Consider the following 18,255-nt stretch of genomic DNA (forward strand, 5'->3'; position numbering starts at 1 on the left):
GTATTGTCCTTAAAATTGTAATTTTTTCGGCTGTTGCCGCTGCCGTTTGCCGTGTGGTTACTCAAGCTGCAAGCCAAGAAGATCAGGAAGAAAAAAAATCACAGCCAAGGAGTGGAAAAAAAATCAGCCCTCTGGTAGGTCCTGTCTGCTCCTCCTCCTCCGATCTACATATGTTTAATCCTGGATTTTTGACACGACAGACACACCAGGAGAGGGATAGCTGTCTGCCTGTCTGTCTGCTGTGTGCTGTGTGTGCCTGCCTGTAGTCCTGCAATCTCGACTGTCTTGGGACGTCCCGTCCCGTCCCGTCACATTACGCTTGAATAATTACAAGTAATTAAAGTTCCTTTGCTTCCTCTTGGCTCTGCGTTTAGCTTTCGTGTTGTCAGGATTAGGAGTCAAGCGGATTCCTCTCTCTCAGATCTAATGTTTGCTGACAGATCCTGAGGCTGAGAAGATGGGAAGGGCAGGAAGTCCCGTATCACTGTGGATTCCCATGTTTGAGGTGTGAATGAATCGAAGATATAAAGTTGAAACATGCCAATGAAGCTACGGCATGAAAGCTTATTAAATTTCTATCTGAACTAAAGATAAAATATAACCAAAGACTCCTTAGATTCCTTAGCCCAGTATTGTTTGCTTTTACTCTTTCTGAACTCAATCTTTCTGAGGCTGACACTCAACATCAGATACGAAACGTTTAACTTTTTGTGGCATCACTGAAGTTTCCATTACGATCTTCCTATTACGGTTCACTCTGGACGGACATCAGGGTAATCGATCTGTTTTTTATCTGCAGTATCTCTGCGGAGGGAAATAAATCATAGAAAACTTAACAAAATCGATCCGATCGACAACACAAATTATGTGAAAGTAATTTCTTACATGAGATCACAACGATAAAGAACACAAAGAACAAAAAAAGGAAAGGAAAGGAAACAAAAAGCAGAGCAGAGACTCAAAAGAAAACGCATGTTCCTTGATGTCATCAAACTTCCATCAATTTGCGGTTTTCGATGCCTGGCTACCAACTATTATTTGCAACGGATCAGCGGCCTGCTGATCCTGCACTTGAGTGCTACACGCAGGCGCATGTCCTTTGCGACAGACCAGACCATTAATCATCTCCCAGCCTCCATCCACCAGCCTTGGGATGTGCAGAGTTTCTCGGCTAATGATGGGGACCTTTTTTTGCGAATCGATGAATGGAGTGGACAGGCGACAGGCAAAAAGTTGACACTGCTCGCCCGACTTCTTTGATGTTCATTAATGGGCAAATTCTGGTCAATGGATTGAAATGGCATTCATTGAACTTACGTTTCACGTTTCTCATTTCACGTGCGGTTTCCAGCATCATTAATCATCCCAAGAGAGAGTTCTAATATTGGAAATTTGCGTAAATTGATTTACTGTCGCGTGAATTTTAATAATGGAGAAAGAAATATTAAGAATACATTTATTTCCCATTTGATTCGCAGTGGGAATGCGGCTAGAAATTAATTAAAAATGTTTGCATTAAAAGGAATGGGCTAGAAGTTAAGGACTGTATTTCTCCCACAGTTTATATAATGTTATAATAAGTGCAATGTAGATATATAGATAGATAAATTGGATAAACTACTCACATTTGGCTGGAGTGTATCGGAAGACATTCAATTTACATTCTGCATTGATATTTTTCCTGGAACATCTTTTTTTTAAAATGAAATTTTTATTATTATTTATTTTTATTGGCTACATGCAATTGCTTTCCAACTCAAACGCCTTAATATTTTAATTAAATTGTTTAAATAAAGTGTAAAACATTAAAAGAAACATTTAAGATACCGTAAACATAAAGCAGAGCTCGGCATGGCTCTATCTTATTTTCATAGCCGATCCATCAGCCCCCAGGACAACCAACTAAAAAATGAGATAGGATTATACATTGAGTCTGGCTAGTCTGCGGACTGTGGTGTGCTGGACCAGCTGGGCTAGTCAGTTGGCTCGGAAATTGTACCTTGAAAATGAATCTTTTACGCAAGTAATTTGAAAACTTGTAGCATCTTCGAATTGAATAAAAAAGTGCCAGAGCTCAAGCTCTTTTGTTTTCCTTTACTACTTTTCAATAAAATTATATCATCTCGAATATTATTTCGGCTCTTTTTCAATGTCTCCCATAATTATAAGATTATATTCCTGCACTACACTTTACGTCCTTCTATTACCACAAATTACGAGATTCCACACCTCCTTCCCGTGTAAATATTCCGCCTCTAGATCTCAGCAGATTATGCGTTTCAGATCCACAAAGTTTGCTCACATTCAGACTGGGTGGAGTTCCTGCTTGGGTGTGTTGCCATGCAGATCCTGGCAACAGTAAGCAGTAGGAAGTCCTGAACCGGGGACGACCGCCAACTGTGCGAGGGCACTATTATTAGCACTTAGGCGACACATTCGGGCCTATTTCGTGCTCTTTATCCGGGCACTGTTGCCTCTTCCTCCACCCCACACCTCTCCACGTTATGTTCCAGTTGCTCTTCCTGTTCGGGGGGGCAACCCTTAAGGCAGCCGCACAAGTGTCGATGACACTTGGAGGGATTTTTTCGGTGGCTGCTCACCGCAGCCCGCCAACGGCAGGATATGCAACGTTGCACGTTCGAGTTCGAGTTGTGGCAAGGAGCTGTTGCTGCTGCCGCTGCTGTTGCTGTTGCTGTCAGGTAAAAGGGGTTGCGCCAGGCCACGTCCTGGCAAAACACTTAAGCCAAAGTTAAACGCTTCGAGTGCTGTATTCTTGTTTTTGTTTGCGTATTCCCGTTCCCCCCGAAATCTTGCTCTTATTTTTCGTTCTTAGCGCACAGCAGGAGCTCCTTCGTTCGTTTCTTTTTTCGGGCTGAGCCAGAAACCTAAATCAATACGAACTCCGTTTTAATTCGCTTAAATTGCCGGCAGGACATCTCCGACAGGGCAGGGCTAGGCTCAGCAGCAGATTCTTTGTGCGAAATCCCGAAAGGATTGCACGACAATTGTTTGCCCCGCGCTGTTGTCACAGCTCTAAGCGCTTTAATTTTGATTGCATTCGATTTGTTGTTGCTCTTGTTTTTCCCTACTTCCTCGAATGTTTGCACAACTCTTTGACAAATTCACAGGCTTCCTTTTCCATCCTCCGACATCCCATTCCATTCCGAACCGTACCAATGCGATCCCATCCCATCTCAGCCAGCATCCTTGGCCTCAGCCTGCGCCTTCGGGCGGTTTTCGCAATTTTCTTGCGGCCCAAAGAAAAGGATTAACTATTTAGGTTTTTCCGTGTCCGTTTTTGTGTCAAGGAAGTGGAATTAGCCGCCTGAATGTGTCTCTCCTTCTCCCTCTCCCTCTCCTGTTTGTTCCTGTTGCCATGGACTGCACTTTGTGCAGCGAATGTTGAAGGCTTTTCCCATTTGTAAGAAACTCATTTCATTTCATTTCGCCATTCACTTGGTTTCTGGGCGGCTTAGGATTGTGGAGTTGAGACTATGACAGGCTTTTCGCAATGTTCGGTCGGGAAATTCCAGCTCAGACGTCTCTTGGGGTTTCTACAAAAAAGGTGGCAATTGTTGGCATTTTGTGGTTTTTTCTTGCTTTTTATCCAATCTTAATTGAAGTTGATGTGTACTTAATTGCAGCAAATTCATGCTTATGTAAATTCTTATATATGAATAAAGATGTGTACGTAAATCAAAATATTTTACAGCAAAAATGCCAAAAAGATGCAAAGAGATCGACCCAATTGGTCAGTCAAACCAAGGAGATTTCATAGCAGATATTACAGCAGAGGACCACGAGTTCTTGGCATTATCTCAGCGTTCTATTAGTTTGGAATTCTCAATGACAATCAATAAATAACAAGGCCAAGAGATTGGCATATTAAAGCTGTCATAAAGCTGACAAAAAATCGAATTTAATATTTAAGATTGAAATGGCAGAATAACCCAAATGTTTTTCTTACACCATTCAACATTTCAAGTATCTCTATTTTATGTGGGTTTTTCTTAAATATTTCTTTATTAGGTATAATTATTGGTAACGCTTTTTACGCCTTTTTAGCGGAAGTCTAGGCACCTCCTCCGCAATCGAAATATTCAATTGATATCCAAAACTAAGGATTTTTCATCGGTTAGTCGAGGAAGTTCCTTGATTTTTTCGTTCCCGCAAAGAGAGTAAAATCCCATCCTGAGCATCAATCGATTCAATGTTTTTGCAATCCATTTTTGTTTTTGTTTTTTTTTTTTTAGCGCATTTCGGTCGTCAGGGCGTGCTCTGTTTTGGCCTACGGCAGAAGACATGTCCCCATTGACGTTGACAGAATGTCAGTCGGGGATTTATGGGCTGGCAGGTAGGCTGGAGGGCTGGCTGAATGAATGGATGGATGGTTTTAGAGTCTACAAAAAAAAAGAAGAACAACATGCTGTCATTCATTGACTTGTCCATGTGTGGGTCTGTGCCTGTGTCTCTGCGCGTTTGCCATTTTCGGGGCTTGATCCTGTTGATCCAGGAGAAATCCCTTTAGCTTGGCTTTTTCAAGTAATTAGTCGCCTGTCAGCATTTGGTTTGTGCCGAGACACCTGCCCACACAGACAATCTGCCGCTGGGCATGGGCAACTCTTCTTCCATGTCCTGCGGCAGACGCAATCTATCAGCAACAATGTGTAGAGGATTCGCTTCCTGGATATGCTGCTGTTCGACCTAAATTTGATGGAATGTCGTCCTGTGCCAAATGAGAAATTGCCTCCCCCTCCTCCTCCGCCTCCTCCTTTGTGCTGACGGGACAGAAGTGGGCTCTGCTCCCGTTTGCTGCTTACATAAAAAGGATAATACAGCAGCAAAGTCAGTCAACATCAACATCAGCAGCAGCAGGCAGACTAAATGAGTTTTGCTCTACATTGAGAATGCTCCCCCCCGTCCAGATTTCTCCTATTTACGAGTCTCCTGCAGGCATTGTACGCCAAAGTGGGTCGGCGGTTTGTTTTCGCAAAGTTGTCGCCCATTCAGTGGGAAACTGACAATAGCCCCGGACACATACTCGTACAGCCAGCAGCCAGAATCCAACAAAACAGAAAGAGGAACGCTCTGCTCATCCAAGAAATTCCGAATCCCAAATCCCGACACATCGTCAGAACAAATTAGCTTAATGGAGTCTGGGCTTTTGTCCCTTACGTCTGACAATCGCAGTCCCAGTCTCCCTCTCACACCTTCTGCTCTCTGATTTACGAGCCTTTGGACTTCGGTTTTGAGATTGGGACGCCCATCAGCTGTCTGTATAATTGGCTTAGATCGATTTAATTTGATGATCTATGACTGATTGGTCTTAACATTGCACCTCTAGAGATCTGTGACGAACCAAGAACAGAGTTAGGGACATAAAATATAGCAAAGTCTCTCTCTTCGGGATTGTATGTTATTTTTTGTAGCTGGAAGAATGTTTGCTTACAGCTAAAAACCAGCGAAAAGTACAGAGCTAACAACTTAAATTAATTATTCAACAAATCGATAAAAGTTCCACAAAGTTGATATAATCATTCTTGACGCGCACACTTTCATGGAATGGATCTACGATTGAACAACTGGAACGCGCAAGGAGGATTTACTTAAATTTGATCCAATTAGTTCACTTCACGACTGTCAGAGTAATCCAAAAATGCATGCAAATGAGAGCGGTATACAATTGATGAATGACATTAGGCGCTTGATGACCATTAAGTACACTCAACGGTCAGTTGAGTAATCAATCAAACACTCCCTGCCTGCGCGAAGTAAAGTCCATTACAACGTCAACCCTCTGCTTGCACTCGGAAAGCTTAGGACACACATTCAGAGGGATTGTTAGAGCTGGTCAACTGACTCTGTAACTGGCTGATGAACGGACAGTCAGACGGACAGTTGAACGGACAGTTCAACCCTGAGAGCGTGCGCGGCACTTAAACTGTCTGCGCCTGCGCTTCGGTCAAATCCTGTGCACAGGACACGCGACCGTGCAGGCCGCGACTTGCGCAGTTCATTAAAATAAAATGCAACCGTTGTAATGGGGAAAATGCAGCGTAATGAAATTAATGCGAGCACGCCACGGCCCTACGAGGGGTGTGGGTTCAGCTAGGGAAGAGACTGCCCGCTGTTTGCCTGGCATGTGCAACGTGCCACCGTGGTACAGCCAGTTGCCCTCGGCCCTCCACTGTGCATTTGTCAAGTGCCGCGCTATTTTTTGCACCTTGACAGGGCCCCGCATACGAGGCCATAATTGGAAATGGCTTGCCAAAACTGTTTCTGCCACTCGTACGCTCCTCAGTGCACTCATTAGTTCTAGTTTGTTTAGCCAGGACAAAGCATATGCAAAAAAAAGTGAGCAGAACAAAAAAGGAAAGCCGAATGATAATGGTATCAATGCGGTGCTTGGGTTCGTGCCTGGTCTATGGTTATGTGGGCTTTGCGTTTGTTACACATTTGCCAGCATCCTTGAAATAATAAACCCACACACCTAGTGGTCTCCATGAAGTATGCTCTATGACAAGCTTAGACAATCAAAGTGTCAAATAAAAATGTCGACTTTATGGGCCATGGACCAGTGGCATTCGCCACTAATCTGTCAACAAAGGTGGCAGCGAGGCATTTCCGGTTCCAACAACCCCTTTGCCCTGTGCCGTTCGTGTTGCGTGTCCAGATCCCGGACTGACTGGCTGACTGACTGACTTACTGACCAACGGATACGGCGATACGCCCCGACAGGACTGTGGGTCTGTCGGCTGTCATAATTAAAATATGACGCGTGTCTCGTGCGCAGGACAATTGCGCCGCGGGTAGCACAGGACGGTGTATAATAATAATGCCCCTGTCCTGCCAGTTGCATTCCACACCACTCCATTCGACACGCAAACTCTGAAGCCACAGAAGCAGAAGCAAAGGTACTGACAGTAGGAGTAGCAATAGCAGTGGCCCTCCTGGACATGTGGACCTGGTCAATGTTCTAGTTATAAGTATGTAAAGGCTCTGTCTCTGGTACGGTCGTTGTCCTGCAATTCCGGACAACTGCAGCAAATTGCTTAGCATGCGCCAATTATACAGATTGTAAACGGAAATCGCCTCAAATCATAACGAAAAACGGAAAGGAAGGAATTTTTCTTTTTGGTAAATTGAGAGCCAAAAATGTCATGGATAAATGCGGAAAAGGACAAAGTTGGCTCACAAATTGTGGCAATTAAGATGTCTCACGATTCGGCATAGTCCAAGTAGCAGTTTGGTTGGGGTAACTCATTTGACTTGTAAATGTCGCTGGAAAGGTAAAGGCCTAGGTTGACAGCCGCCCAACGCTGTTTTTCTGATGATACTAGACGTTGGTTAAAATTCGAAAATCTTTGTTTTATCCCTGTGTTGTTTAGGTATTCAAAATGGGGAACAAAGTCCCATACTGATCTTTAGTACTTCTCCTCCTTACTCACTATCTAAAAGCGTGTTTAGTATTTTTTTTTTGTCCAGCCAATTGAATAATGTTTGATAATGATAAGGGCCTAGGTTTAGGGCCTAGACCACTAGGTTTATTAACTAATAAATGATGCTAAAAATGCAAGAAAACATTTAGAAAATATTTATATTGATGATACAGCTCTCAAGGCTGCTCCAACCCCTTCTCAATTGTAGAGGTCCAGTTCTGTAAGGACATAAAGAGTGCCACCAGAGTGTCCTTAAGCCAAGCGTTTGCCCATTTGCTCTCCCAAATTATAACTTCCTCTGTGCCGCCACAAATGACTTCCGATGATATCTACTCGTATGAGTTACTCGCAAAACTGTACGTGACGAGGACCGCAGCCATTAGGCGTTTACGAGTCTGTCCGCTGTCCAGAGATCATCGTTTCAGGGCATACTTTTGCCACCTAAACGGACGCGGGACGCTGGTTAACAATTAGTTTGCATAAATCGTGTTTTATTTTCCAATTGAGTAGAACAAAAGGCAGCCCTCGTCCTCTTTCGCCCTCTGTCCAGTTCCAGTTAACGGATAACAACAGCAGCTGTTATAATCATAACAAACCCAAAGCGGACTATCCATGGACCCATCTACATTTACATATGAGTTTTTTTTTCATCACTTTCACTGGCTTCTGCGGCACCAGCTCTAAAGGAGAGGAGACCGTCCACTGACGAGATGCTTTCAAGCGGTAGGCAGCTGCCCCAGCGACACCCCTGGAAAAACCCCGAGCAAACACTTTGAAGTAGGTGACGTTTATGCAAACATGAAAGGGAAATCTATGGTGGATGTGGGTTGGGTCCGCGCTAACGTCTGCCATCTGACGGATGCTGCCCGCCCGTTGCTTCGGGGCAGTTACTGGATGTGCTGGATGATTTTCCATAACTGCGGTGGACATGAAATTTCATAACATCAAGATATGAGCTTTGCATTATCTCAGATCTCGGTATGTGTGGATGGATGGGGTGGGATGTCCGATGATGATGTGCCCGGAACGTGTCGTGTCTGTTCTATATAAAAAAAAAGTGTTTGAGGCAAAACGTGCAATGCATTTGATAAGGATAAGCTTCCACCCTTTACCCGCAGTACTCCCTTTTCCATTCCCTTACCCCTTTCCCCCCCGCTAATGAGCACACTTGAGCGAGTCAGAGCAGCAGTGTTCAGGCCGCTAATGAAGATCCCAGGCGGGAGGGAGAGGATAGTATCCCTTGGCAGGACATGCATTGTGCTGTGGCGACAAAAGCGACGCATGTCCATCAACTCGAAGCGCGCAAAAAGTCGAGCGGGGGTTGGTGTTGGGTTGCTCACAACAATCCCGAATCCGAATGCAAGTCCGAATCTGGATTCAACCCGCTCATCCAGTTGTCCTTTGTCCTTCATCCGGACAGCTTTAAATGATGTTTGGCGTTGCTGCTGCTGCATTTTTAATGCCGTGTAAATTGTATTGTTTAATTGCCTTTTTTTTTTGGTTGGTGAATTGTTGTTGGTCTTTCTCCTCTCATCCCTTTCCCATTTCCCTTTCAATTTCAATTATTTTAATTATGCCGCGAGGGAATAACACACAAACGAGGACATACTCGTACTCGTACAATAATTAACTAATTTCGAGCGATTTGTCAGTGGAACCCACAATTAGGCATTAGAATGACTAGTCAGGAAAAAAAAACATCCAGCGACACGTGTCATGTGTGTCCGTTTTTGTGGTTGTTTTTCCCTATTACAAGCATTCTTTTTTGGGTGGATATCAATTGCATGTTTTTTAATAGCTGAGGATCGCATGCTATCCAAGGAAGTCAACTGGCAGGCCGCAAGAGAAATGTCCTTTCTTCGATATCCCACAAGATCTTGACATTGAAAAATGCCCAACACAAACGATCCCCGCCCGATGCCAAGCGTCGCCCCGTTTTGCCATTTGATTGATTTGCCGAAAGCCGTCTTCGATCCGTTTTTCGCACATACATTTCTAGTTTCTGAATTTTGCATGAAAAATGGGTTTTCTTTTGCCGAAATTGTGGAGAATTCGCTTTCTTTTTAGAGCAATTTGTTGGTCATTTCCGTTGTTGATTTAGGTTGCGGCGGGGCGCTGGCTGCTGACTGCTGGCAGGGGAAATTCTCTGTCGAGAATGGAACTAATTTCTTGAATAATGTACAGCCATTTATTACATTCAACGATTGATATGTTCCCATGAACTAACTCAATTCATTTTCTCTTTTCTTGCAGGTAAGCATCATCGATTGCCTCAATCACTTAGTCAGAGATCGGAAAAGACTACAGTCACGACTATAGTCATCGAAAAAGTTAATTTCATGCGACTCTGATATCATTGCCAATGGCTGAGTCAAAGCGTGAGCTTATTGTATGATCTCAGCCAATATCCCAAGCAGATTCCGACATCCCGTAAACATTTTTACTTACATAAATAAATTCCCGGAGGGACAACCGCATCAAATGCACTGAGAACCTGGGCAAAAAGTGAAGAACTCTGGACTATGGTTACCTTTTCTGGTAATGCGATCATTAAACCGTCATCTGATCTCACAACACCACATAAAAAATCTTACAGATAGATGGGAATTCGCATCAAAATGTCAAAATCATTTTTTTAATATTAAATTTTGCACGCCATTTAAGGATCTTCATCCCTAAGAAGGGCATCCCTACCGAACATAAAAGGATTTGCAGTTCCACCCCTCAGAATTATTGGGCCAAAAAAACAGAGAACGAAATTGAATTTATGTCCAAAAATATTGCAAACATTTTTATTTGATCTTGTTTCATGCGAAATTTTTGTACCTTCTACTTAGAGCGGTTTTCCAAGTGAACTTTGACCTGAACGCTGAAGAAAAATCACTCGAGCGTGCCCTGTACTGATAGAGAAACACCCAAAAAACGTAACGTAATGTGAAAATGTAATTAATTTTCCTTAGCCAGGGGATTCGTACAAGTTTAAGGTCGGAAAGTTCTTTGATATGGATAGGGGATAATAAACATATGTGACGTGTAGGCTGATCGACATAAATGAAATATATTCGTAGATGTTACAGTTCGGTAGGTAGAAGATCAAACACAAACAATTCCAAATGGAGAGTACCCAGGGAAAGTGCTACTCTGGTTCTTTAATTCAATTCCCACAACTTTAACTTATTGGAATCTTAAACGTCTTGAACCCCATGGAGCCTATGAATATTCATTATTCATGTAACCCAATGCGTTGAACTCAATTACGAGCACCATTGGCCATATTCAATTATCACAAAATGTATCTAATTTTAGACTCTCGCGTATCCCCAAACGATGGATGTATCACATATCGTTTCTTACACAATTTACTCGAACATTTTCCACACTCCAACTCGCATGCTCATCCGTCAACAAATAGTTGTGGGGGGAACGATCATGTTTTGCTGGTGATTTCTTTACATAAATAAATATAAACAGAAAATAAGTAAAATTCGAAATAAATACAAGGGCCAAACCGCGTTCCCCACTGCCACAGCCACTCACCCACTGACCCTGGATAGCAACAATTTACGAGTAGATGTACAGATGTAGTACCCCCCAAAACCCCAGTCCCCCAGTCCCCCAGTGCCCATTCCATTCTCTGTTCTGTTCTGTTTTCAGTTCAATTTTCAGTTCAGTTTGCTGGGAACTTGCGTCAGATGTGTTCTTGTTCAGTTTACGTATGTAAATAATTGAGCGTTTTGCATATGAAAGCGAAAATAATTTAATTGTTTCGAGAATCGCAGAAATAAAATACTCACTTGCATATTTATAATTATATTTCTTGATATTTCAGGGCTGACTCGGCAGCCCATCGCTCGCCTCGTCTATTTTCACGGCGGAAATCAGCCGCCGTGGGGCTTAGCCAAGCGAAAGAAGTAGAAAATGTTGAAAAGCAAAACTTTAGGGAATACTCTGGAGTTTGAGGATATCTCTCGACCAAAGAACACCTCGGGTTCACATATATTTTGCATTTTAATAACTGCTTATGGTACTACCGTCTTCGTATTTCGGTTGGGAATCTCTTCCTTCGTTTGGGGAATCTTTTTATTAGAGACACGAAATTCAATTTGACTGCCTCTTGCCTTAGGCGACTCCCTCAACTAAGTTTTTCACTTCTTTTGCTGTGATAAGGGCTCCAGGAGTCGACAAGAGGGAGCGCGCTCCAATTTGCTTGGAACTCAAACTCATCCTCCCCGCTGGGCCCCCAAGTACTTAACATATTTGCATTAACAAGCGCAGACCGACACACAGATAGATGAATTTATAAATATGTATCTCGTATTCATGTGCCTGCATTTGATGGGGAGAACGAGCATCTCCCCATCCACGGCAAGGGCCATTAAAATTATTGATTTTCTGCCGTCTGCAATTTTGCCCTTTGGCCACCAAAGTTAACTCCCGCCAGATCCCTCTCTACACTCCCTAGTCCTCCACATTTAAATTAATCAACTCAATTTGCGTAAAAGTGCAATGGGGAGCGCGGAAGAGAGAGCCACTGTTGATTATATCCACAGACAGCCGATGTCAACGTCAGCGCGAAAGGGAAGAGGCGAAGATTTCCTCTTCGAATTATTTCTTTCAATTTTATTTTTATTTTTTAACACAAGAAGGCAAGGAAGGGTTTTCTCTTCTTACCCTAATAATTATGTCACATCTCAGTGGAAAATTATGGCAATTTCCTTGAGCAATTTCATGGACCTCCCAGATATTCGCAAAATGTTCCTTGAAGCGGTTCACGCTTCATTACGCGGTTCCAGATTTGAAATTGCCAAAAGGTAGATAGTGTCTGAAGTAATGGCGAATTTCGGCTGAAATTATGAATTATTAATTTGGCAAGGGTTTAGGAGAGAGAGAGTGAGGTGGAAGTATGCCCCAGCCCCAACCCTTCTGCCAATCTGTAAGCGCATTTAGGCGTGAGAACTAATTCGCTTGTAATTGCATCCATGGCTAATATGTAGGGGGTTGGGAACGGGGAAAGGGAAAAGGGAAGGGTGAAATCTCAAAAATGACTTTCCATGCAAATTATGAAAATTATGAATACGAAATTAGCTGCGGATGAGGATGTTGATGGGTATTGAATAGATTTTGGTCAAAGGTTGAGAAATTTTAATTATTTCAAAGGGGAATTGGAACTTTAATACTTTTGTAATCCCTTTTTGTAAATCCATATCAAGCAATTCATCCGTAAACTGTGTGTCAATTCATTGCAGATAATTTAAAACACATTTTTTATTAATAGATGTACAATCATGTGCCCAGAGAATTTCAAATTTTGGACTAACTCATGAATCATGCCACCAGTGTGCAAAGAAAAAGCTCTTCCATAAATTTATTTCCACATCAAATGAGGCATACGAGCAGCGGTGGTTTCCCTCCCTCTCCTTGCAAATTGAAACACAACCAAACACACATTTGAATATCAAATATAATCAAATAGTCAGTAAATGTACGCAACTAAATCAAATGAATGGGTTGTCATAAGTTCCCGTCGTACATTGCCTCCTACATGGGCTGTGACAAATCGTTTTTGAGGCCAACGCAACCCTCTGTCTGCTGTACATTGTGTTAAAGTCATCCATGATGAACCCGGATAAGCCCTGCAATATTTGCCCAACAAGCTCTCCGAGTGGGTGGAGGTGGAGGGTGGAGTTCTAGTATCAAATGTCAGTGCAGGGGTGCAGAATTCGCGGTTAGCCATGGCCATGGCAAGGGAAGGCACTAATTTGTTTGCACATACTCGGCCCGTATTAAAGGGAAGATCATGGAAGTAGTCACAAGTAGTCAGAAGGGTGTATTAAATTATCGACTTGGAAAAGTTCTTCTTGGAAATATCAACAGAAATTATCCTTCTCTTGAGTTTCGGATAAAATAAAACTATGAAAATGAAACCGAATCCTGTAAGATATTTAATTTGTAATTTCATTAGTAGCCTCCCCCCACAACAGTGTGCACCCCTGTCCGAAACATTTGCTAGCAATTAAAATTGCTAACGAATTGCCCTTCGAGATGGGAGAATCGGGAACTGGGAACACCCCCATGCACCCTCAAGTCACAATTAGCCCGCGGCCTCGAGGCACTCACTGTCTGCCGCGAGGGGGTGTAGCAGCATTAGATTGAAAACTTTTAACCCTTAAAAGCACAGCAAACAGCAATTTTATTAACGTCATTAATGTAACGTTTTTGGTGTTTTGTATCTCGGCGAAACAGTAGCCAGAACTGGGACAATTGAAACGGAAAGTGTCGCACATGCCGAAGGGCAGACCCACCCACAAGTGCAAGCAACCCTCTGCAGGGCTGGGGGTGGACAGAAGCCTGATTCGTGTGCAACATGCGTCAGTGTGAAATCTGGGCGAGTCTGGCCCCTGGAATCCTTGACGTGCGGGGGTGCGACCCCAGACGGGGTGTGCCGACTTTTCTTGCGTCGCAGGTTGATTAGAAATTCCATTAAAATTCCATAAAAAAGTGTGTACGGTAGCAGCCGCACCCTGCTAAGTATTACTGCTCCCGGCTCCCAGTTCCTTTTCCCGCATAGTTTTGCCCTCGGGGTGGTTTTCCGCCACCCACCACCCAATCTTCTGCAGACCTGCCACTGCAATCGCGTGCGCTGTCGTGCTGCCAATGACTGTACTCCCTTCTCCAATCTTATGCTTTGTATTTCAATGTCGCCGCCGAGCGCTGATGTCGTCTAATTAACTCGCAAAGTGTGTCCCCGCTTGGGATTCCGATTTCGATGCGGATTAAGTTGGTTTCCACTCTTTTTCTTTCGTTTCTTGCTTTGCCACTCGTAGCCCTAAAGTGCGGAGTGTGGCCCCGATAAGTGAGTCGGTCGGCGAGCGTGTCCAATTATGGAGCATACAGTACTCGTAATACAGTTCACGTGTCGCTTATGGGATTCGCGCGATTGTGGGAGATGTAATCTGAATGCCAACTGCAGTTTGTTATTCAACAAAAGGTTAGCTTTTATATGGCTATAAAAGGGGAGGGTATTTTAAGATCTGAGCTGTGATAAAACATGACCTTCGGAACCATATCATTGATGAGGTGCGAAATCGTACCAGAAACGTTGATATGAAGTTCCAGTAACCGTTGAAGATGTATCACAGAAATCTCTTTCCGATTGCAGACAAATAAACCGGAAACAAAAGAGTTTCCAGCCAATATTTACACTTGATTGCGCTTACAACTTGATTCCATTTCACTTCCACTCTTTATTGGCCACATCGCCAGCATCCTACCAGCTCCTACCTATTCCCCCTTTCAATTCCGTACTGTATTCATAGCAAATTGCATAAAACAACAATCGACAAATTGCTCTGCCCGATAATACCCATACTCTCGTGTTATGAGCACATGTTCGAGTCCCCGCCGGCATCGTGTCTTCTCTCTCTCTATAGGAAGTAAATTCGCATACAACAACTACAGACAACCCCAACAGCAGCGCCCAAGCGGCACACTAACCGAAACCACAACTAAAACAAGGCAGGAGAGTCCAGCATCGGAACTAAAGCTTACGAACTATAGATGCCCTCGCTGGTTCACTGTTCAGCTTTTCGTATATGATTTTTAAAGTTTATTTTAACTTTGCAAACATCTGGAAAAAGCAATCATATCCTCGACAAGGGTACCATAGCCACAATAACCACAAAACGGTGTCTGTCTGCATTTGTCGTTGCTGCAGGCGATTGCGATTGGGGCGGAAAGTGCTGCGTTGGAGTTGCACAGGTCTTCTACGAGTAAACCCCCAGCAGCATCATAATCAACAATATCATCATTGGCGGCAACAGCAACAGCCGCGGCGTACAAAATATTTATTATTGCATTTTGATTTCCGTATGAGCCGTTGGCTTTCATTCTCTCCTCGCTCTCTCTTATACCATCCCCATAACGCATCAACATTTGTTTTTCTGTTATTGCCTTCTCTTTGGCCTTTACATCGCTGTCTCGCTGTTAATCTTATCAGGGATACTGTGGTGTGTGTGTGTGTCGATGTAAACCGATTTGGATCAGTTGGATGGGGTGGATCTTTTAATGTAAAAACAACTTCAGACGGAGTTTGATGCAGGTTTATTATGAGATAGAGATAAAGATTCATTCACACATTGACATAGAGCTACGAACTGCAGAATAAAAACATGCTAAATGCTACAAATTGCTAACTTATTTTAATAAACAATACGTAATGTCGTAATGCCGTCATTCTATACTTAATGTTTAGTGCCCTTCGATTTACTTGGCATCTTCTATTAACATTTCTTTGCTACAATAAAGCTTATCGTCTCTGGCGAAGTATGCGTGTAGCTGGAATAATTGATAATAAAGTTAATGCAAATGTTTATTTATAAAACATTGAATCAGGCAGAAATTGCGTTGCAACGAAGAGCACAGGCACCACGGGAAATATTCCCCTCCTCCTCTATCAGAATTTTGTGCAATTTCTTGTTCATTATTTTTCTATATAAACGTCCAAGCGTCAGTAGGTGGCTTCCGCTGCTGTTGACGGAAGCAGAAGTATTATGTTTCGAGTAACAGAAACAGCAACAAGCTGTAAGAGGCAGTTCTCTTGTTTCTACCTGCCTCGTGCCACAGCTGCCTAACAGCACGTGTCAACAGCTGCTGCCGCTTAACAGGGCCATGTTAACGCACTGTTAGTGCTCTCCCATTACTGTTGGTTCACATTTTCACTCGTGCTCATTCGTTTTTCAGTCAGCGGTCGATGCGGACGTGCAGAGCTCGTTTTTACCGTTTCCGAGTGTTAGGGCCGCCGCGTATAGTTTCGTGAATTTTTGTCTAGATTACAGTATAGTGCCAGGGGCCAGCAATAATAAACAAATAAATTACGAGTCGAATCGGTGTCGTCACTCATCAAAATACATACACCATTCCTTTCGAAAGTGTTTTTATTATGAAATAAATAAATACAAAGTGACCGAAAGTGTTAGTCATACTCGTACCACAAATTTGTGTGCTAAAATGCAAATTCAACGCCGCTCATCATCATCATCATCGCTCGCCGAACCAAACAAGTTGCCAAGATGTGGCCGAGGAAGCCAATAAGTGCACATATCGTATAAATAGATACGCGAAAATAGCAAGGATTACACTAGACAAAAGAAAAACAAACAAAACAAAACAAAGCAAAAAGCCCACTAAAAAAGAACGAAAACACTTTTCATTGCCAACACGCGCAATAACACAAACGCCCCCATAGACAAAACCAACACAAGAAAATCCCCAAACGGAGTACTTACCAACCAGAGTATAGATCGTCAGCAACTCTTCGATCATGCTGGCTGTCAAGAATTTTTTTTTTTTTTTTCCTGCCCGAGCGCCAAGCAAAGGCACCGGAGACGCCGCAGCGTTTCTCCCGAATGCCCGAAGCCTTTCTACGCTCCATCCGCAGACGCTCGCTGAGGGTGAAGCGGGCCAAGAGCCTGGTGGTGCCCGATCGCTCCGAGAAACGTAAATCAGGTGAGGTACAGTGTCGATGTAAAGCGACCGTCAAAGGAGTGGATAGCCATTAAGTAGGGAAATCTAGGAAACAGGAAGACTTACTAAAATTCCCAAAAGTTTTCTCCCATATTTCCCACCCATTAAAATAATTACCATTAAATGTTAATTAAATTATCTAATGGTTAGTTAATGGCCTAGCAAAATTTGGTGAACTTTCGTAAATTGCATAAGAAAATCATTAACCAATGACCTTGCCTTAAGCTTTATTAAAACATTTAATGTGCAACAGTCCAACTAAACTTTTTGTGTTTATTTCTGTGTGTTTGCCTTTCCACTTCCATTAAAACAAAAATAACATTTCGTATATGGCACATCGCGTGTCAGGTGTCAAAGTGTGAGGCAAAATGTTGGTGTGGTGTTGTAACGCGCCACAGCTGCAGCTATGGCGAATATAATGCAATCTGACACAGTTTCCCATTGAGACTTCCTCAGTTCCGACTGCGGTCTCCCCATCAACCGCTGTCTGGGGTCTATTATGCCAAAGTTATGGCAACATTATGTCTTTATTTCTTATGAATGAAAATTACATGAAAAGTTTGCAAAATGTTTTCCCTTTCCTTTCGCCCTTTTTTGTTTCTATTTAAATCTGTCGAATGGCCATGCGAAAAAGAGTGAAAGGTCGATAAAAGCAAAAGAGTAGAGAGCGAAAGTTATGGGAGGAGTAGCACAATTTTTGATGATAGAAGGAAGGGAAAGGCCTCATTGTAACACTGCCTCACATTCGTATATTTTTCGTATATTTCGGCATTGACTTTCAGTGGCAGTGCAGCGCCGTGACAACGGGCAAACAAACTAAGTTTGTGGCTCGTTCCCCTCGTGTTTGGCATTTAGCATTCAATTATCGATTCCCATTCCTGAAACAGAATGCGGGTCGGGTGCCCGATTCTTGGTCAGTGTCAGGCGGAATCACAAGGGTACACGTTTAGGCCATGGCATGGGGCGTCATGAAGGTGGGCAGCATTGACACACTGCAACCAATGCCAGCTAATGACGTCAAACGGGATAGAGAGAGAGATGGGATGATGGGATGCCAAGTGCCAAGTGCTGAGGCGTTGTCGTGTCTCTACGTTCTAACTTATCTCTGGGATCTCTATAGGTTTCTCGTGTTGCCTTGTTAAGTGTTCGCCACATTGCAATGCGCTACGTGTTGGGGTTAAGGAAATGTGTCAACTGATTCTGGGCCGAAGAGATCTGCCAGAGAGATTACTTGATTGATCGGTAGCATGATATGTGAGGGATTATAAATGGACACACTCTGTGTATCTGCTGC

General features: G+C 43.2%; 1 protein-coding gene across 2 annotated transcripts in view; it reads left to right on the top strand.

Moving 5' to 3' along the window:
* The window catches only part of LOC117902126 (centaurin-gamma-1A), a 54,813-nt gene that overhangs the window by 18,103 nt on the left and 18,455 nt on the right, over window positions 1-18,255 (top strand). The window contains exon 1 of one of the 2 annotated variants that reach the window (XM_034813254.1): window positions 16,181-16,943. The exons of the other annotated variant lie outside the window; for it this stretch is intronic. Within the exon in view, the coding sequence (XP_034669145.1) occupies window positions 16,844-16,943 (100 nt within the window). The 5' untranslated portion in view covers window positions 16,181-16,843. Of the gene's footprint in view, window positions 1-16,180; window positions 16,944-18,255 lie in introns of those variants that run through there. 2 annotated transcript variants of the gene reach the window in all.

Source organism: Drosophila subobscura, chromosome U (genome assembly GCF_008121235.1).
Source record: "Drosophila subobscura isolate 14011-0131.10 chromosome U, UCBerk_Dsub_1.0, whole genome shotgun sequence".
NCBI lineage: Eukaryota > Metazoa > Arthropoda > Insecta > Diptera > Drosophilidae > Drosophila > Drosophila subobscura.